Source organism: Lepisma saccharinum, chromosome 3 (assembly GCF_977018435.1).
Source record: "Lepisma saccharinum chromosome 3, izLepSacc3.1, whole genome shotgun sequence".
Classification (NCBI taxonomy): domain Eukaryota; kingdom Metazoa; phylum Arthropoda; class Insecta; order Zygentoma; family Lepismatidae; genus Lepisma; species Lepisma saccharinum.
The window spans coordinates 102,373,776-102,401,611 of NC_139231.1; the positions used below are offsets into that span (position 1 = coordinate 102,373,776).

Sequence of the window (27,836 nt, forward strand, 5' to 3'; positions counted from 1 at the left end):
CGGGTTAAATGGTAGAGCAGCCACAGGTTGAACTTCTTCCACGAATAAAGAATTTCTAATCATAATTTCTATAGTAGAAAGTATTTAATCTAAAAAATGGTGCCCTAAATTATTTCAGATCAGTTCTTTATCTCCTGAAACGTATAAACAGATACCTGAAAAAAATGATTAAATTCTAATGATTTAGGAACATAGGAATAATCGATCTTCAGTCCGCCATATTGAAATGTATTAAGTTATTTTGCTTAAATCCCACATAAGACGAGAACTAACACATACAGGAAACCTGACTGGAATGTAGCCGCCATTTTATGAATAATTCATGCATTTTTATAAATGATATAATTCCAAAATGATCCCTCACGAGTTCAAATCACAGCCTGGGAATGGATGTGCGTTGTGAGTGTCCTTCATGAGTTTCATCATATCATCACTCATTCTCATCTTCGCGATTAGCCAAAAGTGGCAGAAATCCGACGCTAAATTAGAAAAATCAAATATAAAAAATCGAACTGGTGCTTTGATGTAAGACAAGTGGCAACACTGTCAGGAAGCATAAATTGAAAGAAACGACGCGGGGCAAGAAAGAGAAAGTCCTCAATTTGTCTTTCCCGGAGCATCATTCTCGACTGTACTTTATTCTGCCGGATGATGTTTCACCCTTTGACATCTTCCATATCATTTGGGTCCACCTTCTCGAGTGCAAATGAGGGGAAAACTAATGAAAACAAATGGAGACCCACCTTTGTCGGTTTCCCCTCGCAAGGAAGACTGCTCCCCCAGTCCCCACGGGCAAAGAATTCCTCTATGCACGATATTGTTTTACACATGAGTGATGGGGCAATACTATTCTTTCCTGCAAATTGATATCTTCTCCTTGCGACATCAATGAACTCTGCGTGATTCGTTCAACTGGAGACAGCTTGTGATTAAAATGTCAATTTATGTAGATATATATATGTATATAAGTGCATATATATATATATATATATATATATATATATGTGTGTGTGTGTGTGTGTGTGTGTGTGTGTGTGTGTGTGTGTGTGTGTGTGTGTGTGTGTGTGTGTGTGTGTGGTGTGTGTGTGCGGGGGGTGTACGTACATATATATAGCTCAGGCCTTGATTGCAACATAGCTTGAAGTATAAAGAAGGATGTGTATGTGGAGCTCAACACATATCTACACAATCTCAGCCATTTTTTAGAGAAGAAGTTGTTAGCACCACGCTACACACGCTTTCATCTCCCCCCGATAACCATTTATTAAAGGCTGGGTGAACCAGAAGTCGCTCCATGCAGGGACATTCGTCCCTCCCTCTTCTCTCTCGATAGTATATATGGTGATTAAAAAAAAAATGTTAACACTATATGGGAAACAGAAAATTTGCTTAAAGGAGGAAACTTTGCTGCAATGATACGAATTTATTCGTGTTTAGTGTGTTATAGTACAGTATAGACTGTCACACACTAAACATACTGTATAATAATTCAATCAAAGAAGTAAACGTAGACGTCGAGTAGTACATTTTCTATTCCCCATATAGTGTTAACAATATTTTGAATCATCCTGTATATTCTAACAAAATTAAATTAATGTGACCAAAATAACGTATTTTTATGATATACAGTCACCGGCAATAAAAATGGGACACCTAGTTCCTGAAATATTCGTTTCCCTGCAAGGCGTTATGCGTGTTGCCTAACTCTACGGTGATCAGTGGATTGTAATAGCAAATTTTCAAAGGCAATTTCTACCGACCGCCCTAGAGTTAGGTAACACATATAACGTCTTGCAGGGAAGAGAGTATTTCAGGATCTAGGTGTCCCATTTGTATTGCCGGTGAGTGTACATCTTAAATTATTCGAAAAAGATATCCTCCTTAACCCCTAACGCTCTAGTCTCTATTTCCCCTTCCTCCTTTCTATATTTGTCTATCGCAGTCTGGGTGCGTGTATTATACAGGGTATCTATCTGGGTTTTGAAGCTAAATATTTTATTAAAAACTGAAACTCAGGAAAAAGTAAATACATATTTTTGAAGGTAATGTTATCTAGTTTTGTTTACAATTTAGTAAATTGCAATGTGTGCCCCGTTTGTAGTACGGCACACATCCAAACGATAATCAACTTCTTGCCACGTCCTGGCCAGCATGTCTGGGGTGATGGTTGCCACAGATGCGATAATTCTTTGCCTTAGATGGTTGACAATTTCAATTTTCTCCGCATAAACCATGTTCTTCACATGTCCCCATAGGAAAAAGTCTAAGGGAGTAAAATCCGGACTTCTTGGAGGCCATTGAATAGGCCCTTTCCTTCCAACCCACACTTCCAGTTTCTTTAAACGCTTTAAGCCATTGACGAATGGTTTTGTCCGAAGGCTAAACACCACCATACTCGCGTCGAAAGTTCCGCTGTACAGTAATAACAGATCCAGTTTCTACAAGCCATATCACACACTGCGCCTTCTGTTGCGGCGACGCCATTGAACTGAACTGAACTGACTGTGTTCGGCTCGGCTCGGCCACTTCAAGGTCAACGCTGCATTCCCAACCTCTGTTGGAATAAACTCCAAACGGCGTGAATAAAACTTGATGAGCTACTGATTTCAAAGTAATTAACTAACCTGAGTTATCTAATACCTTTTGCGCACTATGATTGCTTAAAACCCCGGAGTTTTTTATAGATACCCTGTATAGTATTTATTTCGCATAAATTTAGTGAATATATTTTCACACGTAAGTAAAACTTAAAGCATAAACGTCGACTTGGGGGGAGCACACCCCGTCAAAATACCTCATGGGCGCAGAGTACATGTTTGACACCCATTAAAAAATGGTAAGTTATGCATATCATGTATTGGTTTAGTAAATAATCTCTATTTATTAAAATAGACTAGAATGGCTCAGGAGGGAGCAATTGTAACCAAAACGCTGAATAAACAAAAGTTAATTTTTCTTCACGAAACATATAAAATATATACATATGTTTATACATAAATCGTTTTCAATCAATTGTCTGGAAAGTTATTTTATTGTCTGGATAGTTATTTTTAAAGTAACCCTTGAGGTGTAAGGGGTGCCCCTTCCGGAAAGTTCCCAAATGTCGACCTCTCTTTCATGTACTGCAACGTGGGCTGCATTTGCAGACTAACGAGGCACTGGCAACTGGATTCACAGCCAAAATATACCTCTGTGGAGCTCGTGTTGTGTTCATGTTTGTTAATGATTGTGTCTCCATCTATTTTATCTCGTCACCCTCGCGATTAGTCAAAGTGACAAAAACGAGAAGTAAAATAAGTCAAATCATTCATTCGTTCATTCATTGAAGGAACTGTAATTATCATAAAAGTATTGGCACCCGAATAGTTTTGAATTCATTTTCACACACGTGTGTGTGTATTTTATGTCAAACTTACCCCTCAACCTTAATCGAATTCTAACAATTTTATTGTCGTAAAGTGGATATTGTTTGAGCCATACGTTGGGCTTCATCAGCTATCCTCCCTGAACGATTCAAATATCGAATGTGTGACTCCACACAGGACGGTCGTAAGAGCGAAGGTCAAGAAACGGAGAGGTCGTTGCTTGCTGGGTAACTTGAAACCTCTCCTTCCAGAGGACATATCTGCAAATGCCAGGAAACTGCCAAATGACTACCAATTATAAGCAACTTGCAAAACGCCGGGAACAAAATGGCAAAACCAAGAAGCATCGCGGTGGGTTGTTGAAGGCAGCCAACTGTGAAAGGCGCGGTGCCAAGTTCCCCTAACAAGGGAGGATGTTCGTCGTCAGAGTGGAGTCCATTAGCAGTGCGGCAAGAAAAAAGTAGCATTAAGAAATGTCCAAATAGATTTGCATGCCGTTTCCGCAGCAGTTTCTACGTTTCGAATAATATGGGTCCCCATTCGGGATATGCGACATTAGCATAATTCACATGACCTGCGGCAACTTGTACTGTCCTTGGCTGCAGACCTCAAAAAGCATGTCCCAAAGCGTCTTGGTTCCGGTCTGCATTGTCATGGATGTGGACATTTAGGTCACTGCATTCTTCCTGTGTGTTGATGGAGAATTAGCATGATCTCATTATGCTTTTGGGGATAATTCTTTTGTCAAACTAGTCCTTCAGAATAGCAGAGATGAAGAATAATCACATTCGTACCGAAATTATCGATTACTCGATGATTTCATCTACTACGCCTACTCCTGCTAGATTCAACATGCTTGCTTTGAAATCCAAATCACACACATGAACAGACTTATAAAGGAATAACTTTTGATTTGGGTGATAGAGCAATTTTTTAATTTTTTTTCTTTGTAGTACAAGCTGTTGAAATGTGTAGTATGGATAAATGTAACTTAATACTTGTATCTGCCATAAAAGTATTGTGCTTTTTGTTTGCTTGTTTGTACAAGTTTTCCGGATTAAGTGGTAGAGTACCCACAGACCACACGGCATTACAAATGTCCAGGGGAGCATCTAATGGATGCTTTTTGGGTGCCCTTTCTTGCCAAATTTGTGGACAGAGATATCCATTTGATACTCCTTGGATATTTATATGTCCGTCCAAGGGACATCCATAGGGTATTTAGGAAGGATGTTTGGTTGATATTCTGGGATCATTTTTGGATGTTCTGGACATCAGTGTTACTTAGTTCACGTGAACGAGACGTTATCTGAACGTTTTCATTTGATTGTGGATAAGAAAAGAATGTATTCTGAACTACAATTGAACCTAATCTGGACATTATCCTGATAATTTTCACATATTACGCATATTTTACGCATATTAAAAATATCGTACGCACATGTTATAATATATATGCATCTCTATCTCTCACGCGCGCACGGACGCACACACACGTCTACACATCCGAAACATGTTTCATATTCACACATGCATCCATGATCTGGATGTTATGTATATCCTATGGATATCCATTGGAGATATGTTCTGTATGGAAGGCTCAACTTTGGCCATGACAAATTTCTGATTCTAGTTGATAACACAAATAACACTATGCAAAGAAACAAACTGTATCGCAATGTCATTTGGGGTTACAAAGATGTTAACAAGCGATGTACATGCAGGTGTCCTCTACACGCTGTGAAAGTTGTCCTTGTTGCATGACGACACCCTGTATGCATAATTCCCATTTCTATGGTTGACTCATTGTCTCGCTAGCTAAAGTTCCGTGTTCGATGGGTGATGATTTCCGGAAATCCCTTCATCAATTTAATCTAGGTTCATCGTCATCGTCGCGATAAGTCAGCGGGAGAAAATACTGTAGTTAGGGTTACGACCTGCATTCACCAGAACAAATTACTTATTAAAGACACTGAACAGAAAAGCACGATATTAAATCGTTTAACTACTACCAGGATCGCAATATTGGAACCTAAAACCGTATTCTAACGGTGGCACCGTAAAGCGGTGAATCAGGCGACGGTCGCACGTGGAATCTGTCCATGCCTAGTAATTGGAGGCTCAAAGGGGTCTTGGGGTTATTCACGGCGCTGTCTCGTTGGCTTGTCTAACATCGCGTCACAAATTCTCTTCATTTCGGCCGGCTGGGCTTTCCCGCTGCGAGCGGAGCTTGGAACCCGAGGGAAACATTAACAACACTGCAACACAATTAGTGGCGCTGCAGGGTAGGCAGGCGAACTATATTGCCGCGATGTGCGTTAAACAACGACGTCAGAGTCTGCTGCAAAATGAGGGTCGATCACCCACCGTGGAATTTTTAACTGAGGCGCTGCCGTCTGTGAAGCTCTGGAGAAGAGGGCCGCAATAAAGACTTCTTTGTCTGGGAAATAATACTTAAGTTGCTCTGGAAACGGGGGCTTAGCGCCGTTGCATAAAAATACAGCCACTGCGAGCGTTACCCAGTGATGAAACTCTGCTTTGAAGCAAGTTGACATCGGCGGAATTTATGAATAGCTTGCTAAATAATGCGGGGAACGGAGCTACAGTCGGGTCGCTCGACATCCAGTCCTAACTCCTCCCCTTCTGGCGTTGAGGCCACGCCCTTGCGCTGTTGCAACGTTTATTTTGGTCCCGTCTAGTTCGCTTCACTTTTTTGACGAGGTGTAGTGCAGGTGCAATGAAATTACGTTCAACCAAGTAGACACTGTACGCAAGAATAGCAATGTTCACTTCAAAAGATTCAACAAATGCCTGTCTGATGCTTTAAACGTTCATTTGATTGATTAGCACATACTACAACATGACAATAAACCTCAGTGTTCACCGCTCCAGAAACGTAGTGCAAACGGTGCAAGCACCAAATACACTACATGACAACACTACGTGTGAACGAAGTATACGGTTTTGTGCTGTACTTAGAAATTAGAAGCGTGAGTGCAGCGAACTAGACGGGGCTTTTGAGGAGGGAGCATGGGGCAGTCTTGGTGTGGTTGGAAGGAAGGGAATGGAGATAGGTTGAGGTTGGGGACTACTGGCTCCTTTCAGCCAATGAGGTAAATTTTCGTTTAAACATGACTGCAAGACTGGGAATGGCTGACGGTTTTGAGGACTATGACACAGTAGAGATATACAGGATTCAAATTAGTCTCCCTTATGGCAGCACATTCATATGCACTACTAGGATACATTGATTTTTCAATTTTTATTTATCGTCGCTTTTCTGCCACTTTGGCCAATGGCGACGATGAACACGAGTGATGATATGATGAAATTGATGAAGGGACACAAACAAAGAGCACCATGCCCAGTCCAGGATTTGAACCCGTCATACATATTTGGTCAGTCGTACTTGTATGAATTTGAATTTAAAATTTGGGGTTAATAGAACTAAAATAATATAGCTAACTGTAACGTGGTGTTGTAATTAAAATATTAACATATTGGTTAAAAGCTGAGGCTGTAGAGAGGCACTCAGCACACACAAGGACAAAACACAGGACAACACACAAAATTATACTGGCCATGGGGCCAGTCGCAAGAGCCTCGTTCGTCTACAGTCCAGGGTGTACTACGTCAACGTGGAAGTGAGGTTGACAATTGGGTGAAAAACCTGTACTCGAAATTATTAAGGACACGATAAAACTTTTGGTAAATATGCCCAAACATCAATTCACAGAACATAAATGGAATTCTAGAAACTGTTGGCTTACAAAACTGCATTTTTGAAAAGTAAAAATGGACTATGTAACGAGAGGTGAAGTAAAATGAATCATATTAATCAATCTTCCTTTGTTCACAAAAACGGTTAAAGAAAACCAATAATAAAATGGGTGCTATTTGCTGTAAGCAAACTTCGTAACCAGGAAATTGTCCTTTCCAATTTCTCATAACACGCATTGAAACGGGAGTACTTACGGAAGGGAAAAAAATCTCCGTAAGTGGCAATAAAGCGTTCAACTAGTGGCACTTTCCTCTCGCTGTACTTATGTATAAGTGACTGCAAGCGTCTCTCTTTATTGCCTTCCTTTTATAGGCTTACTGTATGCGGGAAGAAAGAAACAAAATGGGGATGTCCTGTCTCTTCGCATTACGACCCGTTAAAGGAAAACAGCTACAAAGTGACCAGCAATAAAGTATCAAGTATATATACCGCTCTAAACATTGCGGGTAAATAATTTCAGCAGCGAAGAAGAAATTCAAGCATTGCAAATTCTGTGCTTTGAATAACTCACCGAGGTTGCTTTATGGTAAATAGTTTTAAAAGCTGTATACATACATTATTGTAGTCGGAGATTGGGTATATGTTAGTGCTGTGTGTTCAGTGAATCGTATGGGTGAGTTCATGTGTCTCACCAGATAATTTGTAAGGGGTTAGGCGGTTGACATAAATTTTAGTTGTAGAAATAATCATAAGTTTCTATTGCAATTTTATTTTGATTTTAGTACGAGAGACTTCTGTTCTATACACATAATGAGTGAATGTCCAGCGCACCTGTTTTGCTTTACTGGGTCGTATCATTAATAAATTAAAATCCATAATTATGGTATTTTATTAACTTACACATCTCAAGCACGGGGGTGTCCAACTCTGGAAATGAGTGGTGAAAAAATTCATTTGGTCATAGTGTTTTTTACGTGCAAAGTAAGATACATGTTAGCCTTTTCCATTTTTCAAATAATTCGAAATAAATCATTGCCATAATTTCGTAGTATAATTGTCCTCCCGGTAAAAAGTGTTGTTTGTCACCCATGAAAGGAGTTTTCTTTCTTCGATCGATTTTGTCCTTGCATAAATGAAAGAAAGGCAGGCTTCAGAAGTCTACAATATTTCGTAATTTTAATGAACAGTCCATTCTATTTAATCCCTGTATCGACTTTTTCTTAACTGCAGTCGTGATGCGAAAATGTTACCTTTTGTTTGGTAACTCACATTTTGACATCACAAGAATCATTGCTAATGTATCATTTAATTGATACATGTTTATTTTCAAAACATAGAATTATCATGGCCGTTCATTGGTGCTGGTTTAAGAAAATTAAAGGAAATTCGAAAACATTGTTAATTTGTGGAAAACAGCACTATTCGAATAATTCTGATAATTGAATGCAAACCGACTGTGTTTGTGATTGTCAGGTCAGGGGGTGTGGGTCTGACGGAGAGTTGAATTTTTTCGATGCTTTGGACCTAAATATTGCAACTCTACAATTGCTCGTCTAGCTGCAATACTACCACACTACCATAGAGTAATACTAACACTCCAACAGAATATCGGATCTTCTCTGCTTTCCACATTCTCGTATCTCCCCCTTCCCCTAAAAAATTCTGGTTACGGGCCCGATACACAATGTTCAGTTACGAACACTTTTGAGTTGAAGAACTCTATGGAAAGTCTTGAGATAGCTACTATTCAGAAGTGCCCATGGCCATACTTATAAAATAGAGTTTGTTACATGCATATACGTACAAATACCATCATGACTTCCGAATTCGATCTACGATAAGAACTACTTATTACAATTCCACGTAAAACTAAATTACAATACTAATTTACAATCCCTACAAAATCTACCAACAATATATAGAATTGGGGGATCCTTTTTCAAAGATACTCAAATGTCAACCTCCCTTCCACGTACAGGATCAAATAAGTTAGTAATAAGGTGTGTGTTTTTACAATGTATATTGATACACCTGTAAATTGAATTATATATTCTGCAAATATGTTGTATAAAGAAACAAACTGTCGGAGTTCTAGTTGAGGTGAGTGTACTGTACCCTGTACTGCATTTTGCAGACTATAGAGGCTCTGCCGTCTGGTGGACCTACGGCGAGTATAATCCTCTATAGGGCTCTGTGTTGTCCTGTTTTTTGTCTGTGTGTGTGTGTGCTGAATTCCCCTTCACAGCTTCAGCATGGACAAGGCAATTCTATTTCTCAGAGACAAGTGTAGATTTTAGTTATGGTAAAGGGCTAGTCGCCTTACCATGTGATGGGTGTAAATAGCCTAAATGCTGACACACCCATTTTTTTTATTTCAATCAATCAATCAGTATATAGCATGCTATATTGAGAGCGACAACAATAATTGAAAATGAAATATTTTAATACGTCTGGTCGCGCATTAATGAAATTTAATTATTCATCCTTACTTTTAATTAGTTTTAACGGCATTATTATACATTAGGATCTTTTTTGTTTTAATGTATTAATTACAGTTTCCACTTAACCTCCCCCAGGTTATTAAACAAAATTGGCTGTGTTTAACACATTCCTGTGGTTTATTGGTCAGTGTCACTAAAACGTATCTCCACCTGAATAAAGGTTTTAAACGAATTCACAATTTAATCCTGATTACATTTGTAATTATTCTCTTCTGGCTTTGAATCATTTCCTCTTCATAGCTCCCTCTCTATCTCGTTCACACACACACACACACACACGTATGTACACACACATTTTAATATAATTATACAAATCCCACCTTCTCAATTATCGTTTGCTTCACATTTCATAAAATAATAGGCGCTGCAATTAGTTTCACCATCAGTATTAAAACTGCCTATTCATTATCCTCTAATTCATTGCATTAATTATTAATTAAGGGTTGTTGCATGCTATCTGTAATAGAAGGTAATATACTTACAATCGGTAACATATAGCAGATTTATGTATGAAAGTTAACTTTAATAATTCCTTGCTACTATACTACAGTCTATCCCAGGAGTGCAGCAACGTCGCACTTAACGGTAGAGGAGAGAAAGCGAATTGGCAGAGCAAAGCAGTGTGCGCTGCTAAAACCGGCTGGTAGCTGCAACTCTATTACTCCCTCCATGCAATCCCCTTCCCTCTCAAGCGTTCATTGGTCGAACCCTGTCGAGTCACTACTTGCGCAGAGGACTTGTTTTTGTTCCCCTGATGCACAGATTCCTGGAACAGACTATATGAGAACTTTTCAATCTGTTGGTTTCTTTTTCTTAGAATATCTTTATCTGCTACTAGATACTCGACACCGGCTTCGCTCGCATTGTATTATACTTATATGTTTGTTCATCAAGTGATAAAAATGTCCAAAAATCCAAACCAGTAGTACAGCAAAGAGAATTCCACGCCCGAAAATGAGGTATAGTGAGGTACACAGTGTTGCCAACCTCTTACTCGAAAAAATAACCAAGGTTTTTCTTTTTTGGTCTAACCTAACCTCAAACAAGGAGCTGGCAACCTTGCTTGAGGCTTTTCTCGCAGTGTTGCCAGCTGGGGCTCGGTGGGGCTCGGTGCCAACCTCTTACTCGAAAAGTTACCAAGGTTTTTATTTCTTGGGCTAATCTAACCTAACGCGAGGAGCTGGCAATCTTGCTTGAGGCTTTTCTCGCAGTGTTGCCAGCTGGGGCTCGGTGGGGCTCGCAGTGTTGCCAACCTCTTACTCGAAAAAAATGACCAAGGTTTTTATCTTGGTCTAACCTAACCTCAAGCAAGGAGCTGGCAATACTGCTTGAGGCTTGTCTTGCAGTGTTGCCAATATTTTACTCGAAAAGTTACCAAGGTTTTTATTTTGGTCTAACCTAACCTAAGGCAAGGAGCTGGCAATCTTGCTTGAGGCTTGAGGCTTGCTTTAATTAATTGCATAAATCAAGGTTGCCAACCTACTGGTATTTCTACCATGGTTTTTTTTACAAAAAAAAAAAAAAAGAGAGAGGGGGAAGAGTTAAACAACCGACAATGCTGCCAACACCTACCTATAGTTTTTCTTACTTGATAAGGGTTTAGCCAATTTATACACTGGCGTAACATACACACACTGTGCAATAGAGCCGGCAACAAATATATACTGCCGTAAAAGAGAGATGGCAACACAGTATGTGTGTGCGTGTGTGCGTGTATAATATGTAGCATTATTAACTAGAGTGTGTTGGCAACCCACCTGCAATTAAAAAAAAACTAGAGACGTCAATGTTGCCGTAAGATAAAGAGGGAGACTAAGCTGGCAACAGTGGTGAGCGAATATGCCTTATTTCCAAGTCCCGGGGCGCTAATGTATATCGGGATTTTTGTAAAAACCTTATCGCGGGAACGATGTGCTGCACATACGCGCGCGCGCACCTGTATTGTGATGCAAACAAACAAATAAATAATTGTTGTTTTTAGGATGCCTGGCCCCTAACCCCGCCAGGGTGCGTGGTGCCCAACCAAAAAGGTTCTAACGGCTGCGGCTCTAGATTACCGCACCTCTGTAGGGTTTCACGTGTTTTTTTTTTCCCCCAAACTTCCATGAAACTCTACAGAGGACCCCCGTAATGCATGCAACGTGTACTAACGACTCTAGTGTTATTTGATGTTGTAATATTTTTGGATATAGAGTTTTATTGTGAGATATAGATAAAAATAATTATGTTTATTATAATATTTTTTGATGAAGATAGAGAATGTATGTGTGTGTGTTACAAATAAAGTTGCATGCTTTTTTCTAGTGTGTGTGTATGTGTTTTTGATGTTCGACAGCATCTGAAACGATAAAAAAAGAATTTTATTGTTAATTTTCTCATGTAAAAACAACAACAACAAAATTTTTGTGCAAAAAATTTCTGATTGTTTTGTGCTATAGTGCAAAAAAGATATTGCAACTGATAACTGATGAAATTAATATTGTAACTCATCTTGAATTAGTGAAATTTTTGTATTGTGCTATTGAAACTGATTGTGCTAGTACAAAAATTTCTTATTGTGCAAGAAAAAATGTTAAAAACTTGTTAAAACTGCTCTGTGACCCTCTCGTTCTTCACGTCGTGGACGAAGGACTTCTCTGCAATTAGGATGACGCTGCACACGGTGTCCTCGGGCAAGGCTTCGTGGAACTCGCAGACGACCTTGATGTTGGTTCGATCGTTGACCACCACCTGCTTCCTCTTTGTGGTATTGATGACGAACATGGGTCTGCGGGTTTTGAATTCGCTGGGCGTGTAGTACATGTCCATGCTTCCCTCGGTCACGCGTTTGAAAGAGGTGTAAGCTTCGTAAAGTTTGAGGTAATCGTCTTTGGTCATATCGAGGTTGTAATTTTCGCGCGGGAAGACTTCGTTGCGTCCATTCTTCAGATAAACATTCTTGATCTTGCAGTCGTCGAACTTGCTGGAATCTTTTTCCTGGTTGTTATCGCGCCCGGTCTGAAAGAGCACCACAACGAAATCTGGCATGTCGAACTGTATGTTGTTGAACTGAGTCGTCACGTCGAATTCCATGTGACTTCCCGACGCCATCTTCTGCACGCACTGGTAACCGTGAAAGTGAATCGGCACCTGCGGACTCTTCAAGATCTCCGCTTTGTACTTGAGGGCGTAGTTTGTTTCGTATTCTACGATCGGCATTCTCAATTCCATGCTCCGGATGACGCACTTGGCCGCTTCAGGTAATGTGTTGGCTATCGGTGTGCCGTCGGCGTTCAAGTTGGTGTATCGCATCAGTGCGTCGTTGTCGTTGGCCGCTCTTCGAAACGTGACGCGCAATCCTCCCTTCCACATGATCTCTTTGTAGTCCGAGAAGAATCCCGGCAGCAGACGCATGGGAAAAAGCACCGTGTGACTTCTAGTCGATATTTTGGTCCCCGCTTCGAATCCTCCCGCCTGGTAGTATGCTGCGTCAGTTTTGGATAATTTCAATGTTCCCACTGCCGTCGACGTGATGCCTGGATAATCTATTCTGTCTATGACGGTGTTGTGTTTCCTCACCTCCACCTGCGAGAACAGATGAGGCACGAAGTTGTCCACGAGTATCAAATTTGCTGTTGCGGGAAACGCGTCTCCGCTTTCCTTCTTCACCACGTCGAATTGAAGGTAGAGGTCTGCTCTGTGAGGATGAACAAACCCGTCGCCTACGTCCACGTCGTATTCGATCTCCCTGTTCGCTTCGTTGAGATTGGCGAACGTGCGACGGTTGGGAGGGAAAGATTGCAATTCGTAACTTTCGATTTGCTCCATTTTTACTATGCGTGTTATTTATTATACGTTGATCTCCACGATGGCAGTGGTTGTTGCACCTGCGAAATCCACCACGTCTCCTTTCTCGTTTGTCACCACCAACTCTATGTCGTCTATGCGGTTGCGGCATACTGGAAAATAGATCGGCGAAGAGGGTGTGTAGATGATCGGTTCCATGAATTCGGAACTGGGTTTGAACGTGGCTATGATTCCTGTCTGCTTGTGACTTCCTAACAATCCGTCCGAGGATTTCGTGATCATGCCTTCCGCCACGTTGCAGTGAACGTTTAGAGTTTCTATGGCTAGAAATTTAGGAATGTTGGTTGCCGTATGTTTGATGCCAGCTTCGAGTTTGGTGTCGTTCTCGAAACCTAAAAGTTCTCCCATGGTGCCCAGGTCCACGGTCTCCGTTGCCGACACGATTTCCACTCTGTGCGTGACCGAATTTTGAGAAAGGTACGTGCCTTTGGGTAACTGAGCTTGCAAAGTGGAAAGATTGTATTGGCCTGGCGTGACGACGATGTGTTCGCTTCCGACACTAATTTTATTATTGTGCTGCGTGACGTTAGGTATGAGGTACATGCTGTAGAATGCACGTAGAGCTACGGATTTAGGATAGACGATGTCGTCGTGCAGCGTGAGTTTCAGGATCGAAGATTCGCTCGTGAGATGGAACACGCCCATCGTGTTTCAGGTTCCACAATGCTTTCTGAAAATGTTCCACCGACGGGTTATTTATTTTAGACATGTATGCGAGAACAGAAAGGCATAGGTGGCCGCAGTTAACATCAGTGAAACCTTGGATGCGTTTGTCATTGTAGTAGAGGTTGGCAACACTGAGATACTTCACCAACCTGGCAGGCGGTGTGCCACCGAACGAATCGAAAACAAATGCATTGTTATCGTCAATTTTGAGGTAGCATATCCAATGTGTACCAGGATTTTTGTAACTGTCCAGGTTGACCACGCCATACTCCTTTTTCTTCACAGCAGAGGGTAGAGAATCGGACATGAAAACACCCCTGAAGTTTTTTATTCCCAACAGTTCGATTAGAGATTCAATATCGAAGTTGGACAGGGCTTCTTCTTTTTTTTATATTTTTTCAAAGCATCGAGGTTGCTTTTTTGTTTTTTGGTTATACCTTTCCCCTTTTTTTCCATGGCCAGGTTGTGACGTTTCTGTTCTTCCAACTCGGCTTTGTTCTTCTTCGAGTCGATGACGGTTTTTGCGATGGCGGCACTTCCGCCGGCCAAACTTCCAACAGCCCCCAATGCTGCCAGGATGGCTGGGATGCTGAATATGAAACCTCCGATTTTTTGCTGTTTTCGCGAACGCTGCAAGCGTCTCAATTGAGGTGTGCTGAGAAGTAATTTCATTCCGTGTCCTTTCGTCAAGCAAGAACGTTTCTTCTCGCGTTGTTTTTTGGTGAGTAACCCATCGAGGGTACCTAGATTTTTCAGATTGGAGTAAGGTATCTGGTACACGACACCTTTGGGCTTCATGTTGATGCTTTATATGTTATCTTCACGGTATGTTATTTATATATATGTTTTGAGATTTTTTTGTTTTGTGTAATTTTTTTCGGTATGTTATTTATATATAAATGTTCTGAGACTTTTTTTTGTTCCGTGCAATTTTTTTTTTCAAGGATATACTCCGCGCAGAGCCGTTACACAAATTCTATTACGTGCTTTGTTTTCTTACCAAGAAGTTCCTTTGTACCCTTGTACACGATTTGAGTTTTGTTCTCGATTAAAATAGCTAGCTTCTCGTCGGATAACATGTTAGCGTATCGATCTGGTAAAAATAGACTGTATTGTGCGTTGAGCAACAAACGCGCCTTGGGACCATACTGGGTAGAAACAATTGAACCGGAAGTTATCGTGTAAGGTTTGTCCACTTCCAATTCCTGAATTTTTACATACTCTACTGACAAATTTAGCATTTGTTTTAATGCTTGAAAGTCACTCATTTTTTCAGTCGTCATATTGAAGAGAAATTTTCAGTGTGTGTGTTAGAGAAATTTAATATTTTTCACAATGTGTGTTATTTATATATACTGAAGATTATTTTTTTTTCACGATGTGTGTTATTTATATATCAAGTTATCGACAGAGGAAGAAAGTTCGTGCTTCGGAAAACGCGATGATGTGGGTGATAATATCTTCCGTCTCTTGTTTAGATCTACGCCAATCATCCGTGTATCGTCTTCTTCCCTGCCTCGCCTCGTGCAGTTCGTCCATCCTTTTGTTTAATTTTTCCCCTGCAGCCGAAAGAAGAGTGTCGAGATCATCACACCTCATTCCACTGATCCCCCGAAGATGGTCCTTGACAGCCATTTCACAAGGGATGCAAAATTTCGGAGTTGTTCTTGCTACGTGTAAAAGTTTCCCTACATCCTCGCAAGCATGTTTGAATATTTTACACAGCAGCTCGTGCGGCAAATCGGTTATGCAAGCCATGTTGTTGTTATAATTTTTTTACTGTATGTTATTTATATACCCCACCCAAGTTTTTGTTTTGTGTTCATGGCGATGGTGGTGCCCAGTGCTGCAACTCTTTCTCCCAGCGAAGCGTCTCTGCTGACGAATCTTTCGAAAGCTGCGTGCTCTAACTTTCTGTCTGCTTCGTGACGTGCATCCAGTTCGGTGCGAGTGGTGTTGTAAGCGATGTCGTGATCTTTGCATGCGGCGTCCAACGGATTCACACCCCTGTCTCCTCTCTTCAATCTTTTCTCGAGTTTGGTACCTGGTCCGCAGTACTGGTAGCCGGGTAAATGCATCTCGAAAGGTAACTTGTTGATGATGTCGTTCACGAGTCCCTTTCCTTCGGCCACGTTCCAGAATCTCGGAGGCAGCGTGTTGATAATTTTAATGAGGTAACCTATGCCCTTGTCGTCGTTCACGATGAAGTTGGAAAGTTTTGTGCTGATCATGTCCACAATTCCTACCTTCTCGTTGTAGAAATTACGATTGCCTGCAGTCTCCTCTCCTGCAATAACCAACAACCTGTCTATGAGCTTGCGCACGTCGTCCACCCAAACGAATTCTTTGGGCAGGGTGTTGTAGAGTTTGACGCCGCTGCCTGTTTTCACCTGGTTCCATATCGGCTTGATGAGATTTCTGTACTTCTCGCCGCTGCTGGATTTGACCCTATTCTGCGTAGCGTCGTTGTTCTGGTACAAGGCATCCGTCATGATCAAAATTTCCTTGTAACTCTGGTAATCTTCGTCGGTGTAATCTTTCGGCTGCTTTTTGGCAACGAGTTCCCACAGTCCCACCGTACCCGGGTACCTGTTCCAACTATCCTTCTCGCCTAAATTAACTTTAATGTCGTTGCCTTCGAAGGTCACCTTCGATTTTCCAATCTTCCAAACCACACCGCCGCCTTCGTTGCTCTCCATGCTCGGATACAATCCGAACACTTCATCCTTGTCGAATTTCCCCGTGCTCAGGTAGTCTCGTGCCAAAGGTCCCAACTCGATCTTATCCAAAGACGACGACGTGCTACCTATGGCTCGACGTCGTGGCGGTACGTCTTTTAGTTCGAACGGCGTCGAAGGAATGCTCGAAATGGGCGTGGGTACGGTGTAACTTTTAGCTGCAAGTGGTACGAGTTCGTTGATCAAATTTTTATTTTGTTCCGTGACGCCTTTAATTTCTTTACCTAGATCGCTGATGGCGTCGATCACAGGTTGATCTTGACGTTTCTTCTCTTCGTAGAATCCGCGATTCTCGGATTTCCAACCTTTGAAGCGTTTCGCGAGGTAATCGCGAAGCTTGAGATTTTCGTCTTCGATTTTTCGTTTCGTCATAGCGTTATTTATACACGTCGTTTCTCACAACGTTGCAACGTTTAGAAAGTCGTTGATTTTGTTTCTGTATTTTCCGTTGTTGGGTTTTCTCGTCATGTCGATCGTCGCGAATCCGAAATCGTCACTGTTCCAACAGTGGGAGCAGCAGCGTTCCGAAAATTGATTGTAGTTCATGTCTCCGCCTACGTAGTCATCGTACGCGTGCTTGAGGTTGGTGTGATCTTGACGAAACAAACATATGAAATTAGCGTTGTCGCGTACTAACTGTTTTGGAATTTTGGAAAACGTTTGAGCCAAGAAGAAGCAATCTATTCCTTTGTGACGACCTTGCGTGAAAAAATTGCGAATTTCATTTTGATTTTCCAGGATGACGTCGTCGAACACAACGACTGAATTTTCACGACAATCGTGGAGTGGTTTTATTTCCGAAGAGAACGTTGCAATGTCCAGACCATCGTACAGTTTTATCAGTTGCTGGTATTTCGCTTGTTCGAGACTTTTCGAAAATACGTAGAGGTGCCTGTTCTTCCAATCTAACCAATTCGGTGCGAGGAGAAAATTGTCCACGAGCAGTGTTGTTTTCCCACACTCTGAAGGACCTACGATCAGACAGCGGATGCTGTCGGGAAGCAACTCACCGTTCTTTTTTTTCGTTTGACTTTCCGAATCCGGTAGACGCTTCACCACGTTCCACGTACTCACAAGATCACTTCGTTCGCGTCGATCCAACTTTTTTCCGGAAGTCCCAGCCATTTGACAAACAGTTTGTCGCCTTTCCTACGCAATACTTTCTCGATGAGGTACGTGTCGGGATGTTTTGTTTTAGAGAGTTCCTCTTCGTAAAATCTTCCTTTCAAAATCTCGCCGCTACTATCTTTTATTATATACGTGTGTCGGTTTCCGGGTAAAACTCGAACCACCGTAAAAAGTTCCGTGCTCCAATTTTTTGTGAATCCCTTCTCGAAGGTGCGTTTGAATTTGCTGATCCTCACCTGGTCTCCAATTTTGAATTTTGATTTTTTGGTAGTCGTGGGAGCGTACTTTGGACAGTAAACTGTAGAAATTAAACGCTGCTCGTCAGATTTCGTAACGTCAGCTGGCTTCATGCCTATCGTTCTGTGTACCGTATCATTATAGGTGTCGACGAGTTCCGGCAGTATGTCGACCCATTTGTAATTTCCTCGAAGCGTGAATCGTTTCCACATGTGTGTTTTCAAGGTTCGATTAAATCTTTCCACGATGCTGGCTTTGATGTGACTGAAGGTCGAATAATGTCGAATGTCATGTTTTTGAATAAACTTTTGGAATACGGCATTGTAAAATTCCTTCCCCCTGTCCGTTTGCAAAAACCGAGGCCGTCTGTCGCTTTCGCGAAAAATTGTCTTGAATGCTTCCGTGACGCATGTCCCCGTTTTGGCTTTCAAAGGTAGAGCCCATGCGAATTTCGAAAACGTGTCTATGACGGTGAGGAGATACTTGTTGCCCTTGTTCAATTTATGTACGTTTTTTAGATTGCCGCTACTCATCTCCACGAGGTCACTTTGCCAAAGGTCATCGATTCCCTTGGTTACCACAGCTAAACGTTTGTAGTTGCGGCGTACAGGTTTATGCAATTCTTCGACGATGGCTTGCCTAGACATTTTTTAGAGATTACGTTTGAAGAGAAGCACAAGCGTGATGGGATTCAAAGAGGGTGGCACCTCACCAGTGTTTTGAATGATCAGCTTATCGCCGGCACTCACGTCGAAAACGGTGAGATCTTCGTCTTCGTGTATTTCATATACGTTGCGCGTTTCGTTCCAACGTGCCAGAGGAATGTTTCCTGCTTTCTGGACACCACGATTCGATATCAAGGTCATGGTGGGAACGCTAGCTTTTCTGCCGTGAGACCAGTACGAAAATTCATTTATCTGAATCGTGCCATCGAGGAGAAACTTGTAGTACGGATGATAAGGATGCAACATGTACAGTTTGTTACCTTCGACGAACGTGGAGATTCTCTGTTGATTGGGTACGCTGTTGATTTCGATGGCTTGCAGAGAATGCAGTTTAGCGAATTTAGTATCGACGCTAACGAGGTTGCTGTGAAGCTGTCCCAGTGTATTTTGTACGGGCAACAAATGTTCGACGATGGTATCTGTTACTGTAGAAAATGACGGTTTGATTTTCACTTCCACGTTCAACTGCTTGAAGTTTTCGTTGAGTTCTTGCAACTTGGTACCAAAAGAGGCCAGCGTCGATTCCTGCGTGGATTCCAGCACTCCAACTTGATCTCTGATGTTGACGACGATACTCTGAAGGTTCTCGACTTGATTCAATTTCGAACTTTTCTCGGTAAGATCGTTCACGATGCTTCGCATCTCGGTAAACTGCGTGTGAAGGTCGGCGACGCTCTGCGAAGTGGGCAGCGTCGACACCAGCGAAGCAAGTTCGTTTCGAATCTGTTCCACGTTCGCCGTTTCCGTTTCTAGTCGTTTCAGCATACGTGATATGCTCCTTTTCAAAGCGTGTATTTCTTTTGAGGTGGGGAGATTGGCCACCCTACTCTCGAGATCGCTCAATGAACTTTTGATGTCGCTCGAATCGGATAGTGCCGTCACGGCCGTTTTCAATTTTTCCAAATCTTCACTCGAAGGTACGCTCGTCCGTAACGATTCCAAGTCACCCTGTATGTTGTCCAGTACGTGATGAAAATGAGCAAGATTCGATTCGACGTTCAAATTTTCCAAATATTCGATCTTCTGCTGAACCATGCTCAACGTGTCTTGTATGCTCGTCAACGCGCTCGCTTCAGCGTGAATATTTTTAATTTCTTCGTTGATCAACTCCAGAGATGCCTGAAGCGTAGCGATGGTGGTTTGAATGTGTTCGAAATCTTGATAAGCCTCCAATTGAATTTTTATGTTCGCGACGCTTTTGCCGATGACCTGCAGTTCGTCTGACGATGGTAGGTTCGTCATGGTATCTTCCAAAGTCTGTAACTTGGATTTAATTTCTTCCAACGTGCTGGCGAATTCTTCTTGTAATTTGGAAACGACGACGTGCAAGCGTTCTACATCAATATCTTTCACGACGGTTTGAAGTTCAGAGAAATTCTTTTCGATTGCCGAAGTTCGTTCTTCGATCTCGAGTTTCAATTTTTCCAAATCTTCATTTTTCGATTGAAATTGTTGTAATTTGGCCAAATCATTTTGAAGTTTATCCACGCTCAACTGTATATTTTGAACGTTGTCGTAAGAAGGTACGTCGACATAATTTTTTATGAGCGTTTTCAGTTCGGAATCGATTTTCAGAATGGGGTCGAGACATTGCGTTTGGAGCGTAGCGATCTCCGACTCTAAACTTTTGTTTAAGGTCTCCTGCAAAGCGATCAAATCGCTCCTCAACTTTTTAATTCGGACGTCTAACATGAGAATCTCTTCTGCGTGGTCTACACGCTTGGTGTTGCCGAAAATATCGTTAGGCATTTTGGTTAACGGTTATTTATAATAGGATAGACGATTCGTAATTCTACGAAGAGAGGAATGAGTTTGTCGTAATCTCCTAGGAGTTCCACGTATAAACAATCTCCTGCAGAAACATCGTACGTAATGTTAGAAAGCATCTTGTCGTGCTTGATTCGAAAAATGTTCTTGCCGGTAGATATTTTGATTTCGCCTACGTTTTCCGGATTCACGGTGATTTGAAGTTTTCCATCGATCGGAATTTCGTAGAAATGTAAATTGTTGTTGAAGACGTAAAACATCTTGCCCACATCGTCATCCAATTTCGTCCAAATGCTGTTGAGGTGAACAATCAATAGACCGTTGAGTTTAGTTAACATGGAAGGTAGAAATTCATGATCTGTCGTCGCGCGGTGTACAGTCTCCATGTTGGTTTGTTTTCGGAAACCAAAGAGATTCATATTATGCTGGTTATTTAAAATACGGTTAAAGTTTTTTTTTTGTAATGACAGTCAATGTTTTTTTTTATTGTTTTTTATGAATCTTCTGTTGAAGATGGGCATATGTTGCAGGTTTTGCTTTCTGCTAAGCGATAGTGCCCCCACGGCAGTGTGTGGATTCCACATTGGAGAACGCACCTCTTGTCGTCGTTGGGATCCAGGGCAATCTTCCTCACTTTGTTGGTGGTCAACACATGGTCGACGCTCTGGATGCGCTGTTCTGCTCTTAGAACCGACGACCTGGTCTTGAGGCAATCCACGAAGTCCTCGAATGTGAGATGCTCCCGAACCACCTGTCTGCCGACACCCTTGGCCTTCTTGGTAACGCTACCCTCGGCCTTGATGGTATAGGCCTTGGCGCGAAGACCTGCAAACTCAAGAATCACTTCTCCGTCCTTCTCATCTTTGAGTTTGCCGGGCACCTTCTTGTTGCGGGCCAGGATACCGCTCTGGTTCGGTTGGGGATAGCCTGACGTGTCAAAGAGGTTAACCAAAGATGGAACTGTGGCTATATCCCCGTATGCGTCGGCTGTGTGAACGTGGTACACCAAGCTGTCCGTGTCCGTGTAGAGAAGCGAGATGTTGTGGCCGTAGTGTGGACGTAATATGTCGTAGTATGTCTCGAACATGTGGAGCTTGCTCAGATCCAGAACCGTGGCTCCAACGTAGATGGGCTTGGTGAGTTTCACCACACCTTGCCTCATGTGAATCAGAGCCAGCTGCTCGTTATAGATTGTTCGAGACTTGAACAATGGACTCGCGACAAGCTGACGACATCGCTCTTTCCTCGTCACCAATTTTATGTCCACGCGATTCCGTACATTCTCCATGGTCTTGCCAAACACCGCATTATTCATGAGCTTGAAGAAATCCTTATCAAGCTCGGACGTGGCTGCGGTGCGGTGTTCAGTGTTAACTTCAATATATGGACGCAACCACGGAGAATGCTCGAACTTGAGGATACGGTGAACTGCGTGGACCGTGACCCCTTGCTGCATCAACCACCGGAGATTCTGGTAGTGAAGGACGTAATTCTTTTTGGGTTCGAAATCCATGACGAGCTTCTTCTGGTTAGAATCGGGTGGACACTTGAACTCGGGTGCAGGGGGAAGATCGCAGAACGAATCCTGCACGTTCTTGGAGAACTCAAGGTCCACCTCGGCGAAGAACCCATGTTCCGAATCGTCAAAACCTTCAACGTCGAAGTTGGAAGGATCAGCCCACTCGAACCCTCTAAAGGGGAGTGGCTGCATCATGGAGTGCCCGTACAAGTTATTCACGTCCGTGTGCATGATGTAGCTCGACGGTTGGGTGGAGTCGTAGCTAGTAGCCATGTGATGGTTGTTGGCGCGCGCGTGCCGTTGCGACACCTGAACCATTCCACCCCGCACGGCACGTTCCACAAACAGCATCATGTCTACGTCCGAAAGAAGCTCCAGCTTGATTTTCGTCACCAGAAACATGGCTGACCACGCCAGTCCGGGGAGACTATAGAAGTAGGCGGGGTCCAGCTGGTAAATCTTCATTGCGGTTGCACGGAACGTCTGGAACACGTCGGCGAGGAGCGTCACATCAAGTTTGAGGTAGGCGTCGTGGTAGTCTCCGAGAGTTCGACAACCCAGCTCGCACCACATGGACTGGGCGTGGTGATAGTCATCCTCAGAGATGCCCGAGCCTCGCAGTTTGCTATAGAAGTTTGCTCGAGGAGGAAGCGACGTCTCCGCAAACTTGGTAGAGTCGGTGACGTATTCGTAGGGGTAGACCCCCTTACGCCTGAAGAGACCGGCGTCCAAGTTTGGAAAATTCGCAGAGGTAATAAGCATTTGCTCGTTGCTCAGCTTCCCTGCAAGAGCATCGAGGCTGGCTGGGAGGAACCTCAGGGAGTCGAGGAAGCGAAGTTCGACGGTAGAGTCGGATGCTGGGATCGGCACTTGTTTGCTCACACTGATGTAACGCTCCTCGTTTTGTGCCAGGACATTGATTCTTGCGTTGTCGTACCCAAGATGCTTGATCAGGTGGTGGAAGTCGTATCCCGAGCCATTGTGAAAAAACACAGGGATGAAGCGCGGGTCCCGGGCCAAGCGGTTACAGTCGTTGCACCAAGGACCAACATACCTACCGTTAAAGTGATCGTGGTGTCGGACTTTATAGTTGTTGGCGGTGTACTCCTCAACGCAGACAGGGCAAGTGATGGCCTCGTCGTGTCTACGTTGATCGTTGGGGGACAGTGGGAGCATAGACTTGGGGGTCAACAGTATTTTTCCTATCTCGATGGCCTCGACAACCATCCTCTCGAGGAAGTGCTTGGCTGCATCGGGACCACGGTACACGTAGGGCTCGGGGGCGATGTGTTGATCTCGTCGCACCGCAACGTATGCGAAACTGGATGCCTCGTGGAGTTGGTAAGGGGTGGTGGAAGAAACTTCAGGATCGGGATCGCAAGTGGACAGGGGTTTGAGGAAGGCCTCGAAATCCGCGATGATGATAGCGGGGTGCTCCACCATGGCACCGTGCATGTGGAAACGCTCCACGGTGCCAGGTTTGGGTAAGACTGCCACCCCCGGCTCGTTGGCATTGCAGTAGAGCTTGTGGTTAGCGAGCTTCTCGGCAGCGATGTTTTCTTCTTGTAAGCTCTGGTGTTTTTGTTGTTGGTTGTCAAAAGTGATCAGACACTTTCGACAAACTTCTATGCTACCATGATGCTTGCTTTTTTGACTCGACACAAGTCTAGAGAGGGAGCGAATAAGAGTGTAGTGGTGATGGGTCTCGTTCTTGATGAGTAGGAGATGGATTTCTCGAGCATCATTGTTGTCTACGTCGCTCACCCGGATGGGGTACACCACATTTTTGTCGGTGAGGCCATAAACGTTGATGGCCAACCGAGGGTTGTGTGTACGGGCCTCGAACTTGCGAATGTCCGAGACCTCCACCGGGTAGTCAATCCCAGCAATGGCATCTTCCAGCTCTGGCTCATAGGGTAGGTAGTGGTTAACTCGGTGTGGATGGTTTTTCCAGTCGACAGGGTGCAACGCCGCAAGCACACACCATACGAAGCACTTGTTATCTTTATTTTGGATGTTCAGGACGGCCGTCTTTGCCGCAATTGCTTTTGGTAAGCGGACGTAGCTGGAGGCGGAGAGAGGCACAAACTTGGAAAGTTTGACGCGCAACTCGTGAGGCTCACCACACAGCGAACCCCCCGAGCCCTTAGCTTCATGTTCTTCTTGCTTTGCCAGCAGCTCCTCGACAAACTTGTTGTAGATGTCCTCGAGGTTGTCGACATCCGCCAAATGCAGCGTCTTCGCCTTGGTGTTGTGGCAGAAGCTGTAAATTTCATCAGACGGCTTCTTGTACCAGCAACAAAGCGATGCGTAGAATTTGGTAGAGTGCGTTGCAAGCGCATCGCCGAGAATGGAAATAATTTGGGCTTGCACGTTCTCCAAAAAGCTACGCACGTCGCATGAGTCCTCCGAAGTAAAAGGAAAGTCCTCTAACAAATGCTGGAAAGCAGACTGGTTCGCTTTCGCCACATGCTTGACACGTTTGGCGGGTGGTGCATTGATGGTGGCTGCTTCTGCCTCTCTCTTGGTGGAGGTCGAAGGCTGTGCCCCAGATGTATTTTTGCTTAGACAAGTAAGCTTATGTTTCTTGGCATACGCAATCGTAATATGTTTATTGCATCCGGAACACAGTTCAGTGGCAGCCAAATGCTTGTCTGGCACGCAGGTGCGACAATGTCTTGCAAAATTTTTGCTTAATATAGTTTTTTTGCACACAGGGCAACTTTTCATAGAGGGCATTTTTTCGGGGTATGTTTATTTATATATGGGTAGCGTTGTCTTCCTCAAATATGTGTTTTAATCAACTCTATAAAAAAATATAAAAAAATATATAAGAAAAATATGATTGTAGATGGAAAAAACACAATAAATATTGTATGTATGTGTAATTTTATTTAGCTTACTTTCGCTAGACACGAATTTTCTTCAGATTTTATTGCCCACTAGTATATTTTTCCACCAATCTAGTAGAGGTGTGAAACTATGAAAATATACTTGTTTATATATATTTTTTTTTGTTTTGGCTGATATAATAGCAAATATATATATATAGTTATTTTGAAATTCTAAAACTTTCAGGTATACTTATTTTTATATGCAAACATACATCATAAAAAAATTACACAATCGTATTTTTTTCCATACACATATTTTTTATTTTCAGAAAACAAAATTATTTTCGATCTTTATTTTTTTAAAAAATTTATTTGTGTTTATAGTATTTGTCGGGCAATAGCAGATAGAGCAAGAATCGTTTTCCTACAACCCATAGTTTATAAATTACAAAACATCTTAGAAATTACATCTTGAAATTTTAATCCAAAATAACTCAAAAACAGCAGGCACTAGTCATCATCCCTCCATTAGGTTGTAGAGTACTTCTAATTTTGTATCGAATACTATTAAAATTTTCGAAATAGGGTAAAAACTAAGCCAGCAAATCAAGTTTCTCAAAAAATAAAAAAATTGTCTGTATTTCCGAAACTTGAGGGGGTAGAATTGATTTTATTTGCCAGTCGAATAGTTCTCGTCGAATCCTATCCAACAAACCTAAAATCATCATCCTAGCTCAATTAGAAGCCGAGAAAATCAATATCTTGGAAAACGTCTTAAGATTTTTGTCTTAAGAAAATTTTCTTGATAGACCGGAAGTAACATCTTGACAGACCGGAAGTCGACTTTCTTAAAGATTAAGATATTTGTCTTAAGATATTTTCCAAGATATTGATTTTCTCGGCTTCTATGGGACCTAGAACCATGTAACTTTGGTCTATGTATATACCAGTACTTGCCCGACCCTGTGGCCGAGTGGTTAGCACATCGCGCTGCGACGCCAAGAGTCCCGGGTTCGAATCCCGATCGGGTATGGTTGTTTGTGAATATCCATTTTCATCAATTTCATCACTCATCCCCATCTTCGCAAATTAGCCAAAAAGCACAAAACACGAAATAAAATAAACTAAATCAATCAATCAATCAATCAATATACCAATACTTTTCCTACATGTTCACTCACCTTACAACCCACTCGATCAAAAAAATAAAATTTACCCCCTGCGCGCATGCGCACATGTTAAAATTTAAAATATAGGCTCGACATTAAAACAAAATATTATTTTTTTTTCCTCTTCTCCTCTCTCTGGCCAAGATTGCAAATAATTGCAGAAATAATAATACCATGATATTTTTTTTAGACTGTAAGTCTAAATAAATAAGATTCGAATAACTATGTACTTCTACTAGCCTTTGCGATGGCGCAGCGGTAGCATTATAATCAAAAAATCTCGGCTTCGATACCCGCACAAGTAGTTCTTGAAACTGTAGGTCCAGTCCCGATTAGCCTTACTGTGCATAAAATAGACTTAAAACATCAAATCAATCAGTACTTCCACCAGCCTCTGCGATAGCACTGCAATAGCCTTGTAATCTCGGCTTCGATACCCGCACAAGTAGTTCTTGAAACTGTAGGTCCAGTCCCGATTAGCCTTACTGTGCATAAAATAGATTTAAAAAACAACAAAATCCAATCCAGAGTATCAACAAATTCAAAAAATAGAGTTTCCCCTGTACACTTGTATAATTTTAAACTCAAAGTTCGATATCCTGCAGAGGTGGTTCGGATCTCGCTGTAGGCTCAGTTTCGATTAGCCTTACTATGCATAAAATAGACTTAAAACAACAAAATCCAATCGAGAGTATCAACAAATTCAAAAAAAATAAAATTTCCCCTGTACACTTGTATAATTGTAAACTCCAAGTTCGATACCCAGTGGAAGTGGTTCGGATCCCACTGTAGACCCAGTTTCGATTAGCCTTACTGCGTAAATTTTAGTTTTATAGCTAGTCAAGCAACTTGTGTGCGTATAACTTATGCTGATATGGTACTCACCTGACAGACCAAACTAATTCGGCTTCTATTACACTTGATATTTACACTTGGTATAGCGTACACTTTTATGCGACTACCCAGTAGCAATACTCGACTGCAACTGATGTGCAAAGAATAGCAAAAAAGCAGGCAAAAGCCTTGGCATGTATCACACCCCCGATTCACCAGACGTTGATTGATTAATACCCGAGTGCTTCTGGCGTGCCCAGCGAGCGAAACCAACACAATACCACCGGAAGGTCTACTCCACCCAGTTACGGCCAGTTTTTTGTGCGAGTGACCTCGGTGGGAATAATGGCGGCAGAGACAATCAGATACCATCGCCTCACGTTCCCACGCTCATCATGATTTGGATCGCTGCCTTTGGAGCTTTCTGCGTCACTGGCGTGCCCAGCAGCGAAACCAACACAATAACTGGGTGGAGTAGACCTTCCGGTGGGGATAATGGCGGAGGAGATAATTAGATGCCGAACTGGGTGGAGTAGACCTTCCGGTGGGGATAATGGCGAAGGAGATAATTAGATGCCGCCGCCTCACGTTCCCACGCTAACTCCTCTAGTTACTAGCAGTATTTTGCCAAATAACCAAAATATTACGACAACAATTAACCCACCCACTATTGCCGGCACCACCACTACCATACAAAAAAAACACGTGAAACCCTACAGAGGTGCGATTATTTAGAGCCGCAGCCGTTAGAACCTTTTTGGTTGGGCACCACGCACCCTGGCGGGG

General features: G+C 42.5%; 2 protein-coding genes across 5 annotated transcripts in view; both read right to left on the minus strand.

Annotated features, from left to right (window-relative positions):
• Positions 1–27,836, minus strand: part of Ten-a (Teneurin-a transmembrane protein) — an 884,426-nt gene that overhangs the window by 671,281 nt on the left and 185,309 nt on the right. The window lies entirely within an intron of this gene.
• Positions 120–27,190, minus strand: LOC145984868 (uncharacterized). The gene is made up of 3 exons (XM_083118241.1): positions 27,102–27,190; positions 23,519–25,019; positions 120–155 (listed from the first exon to the last, which is right to left on the minus strand). The coding sequence occupies exons 2-3, from the start codon at positions 24,950–24,952 to the stop codon at positions 120–122; spliced, it is 1,470 nt and encodes a 489-aa protein (XP_082974367.1). The 5' UTR covers positions 24,953–25,019; positions 27,102–27,190.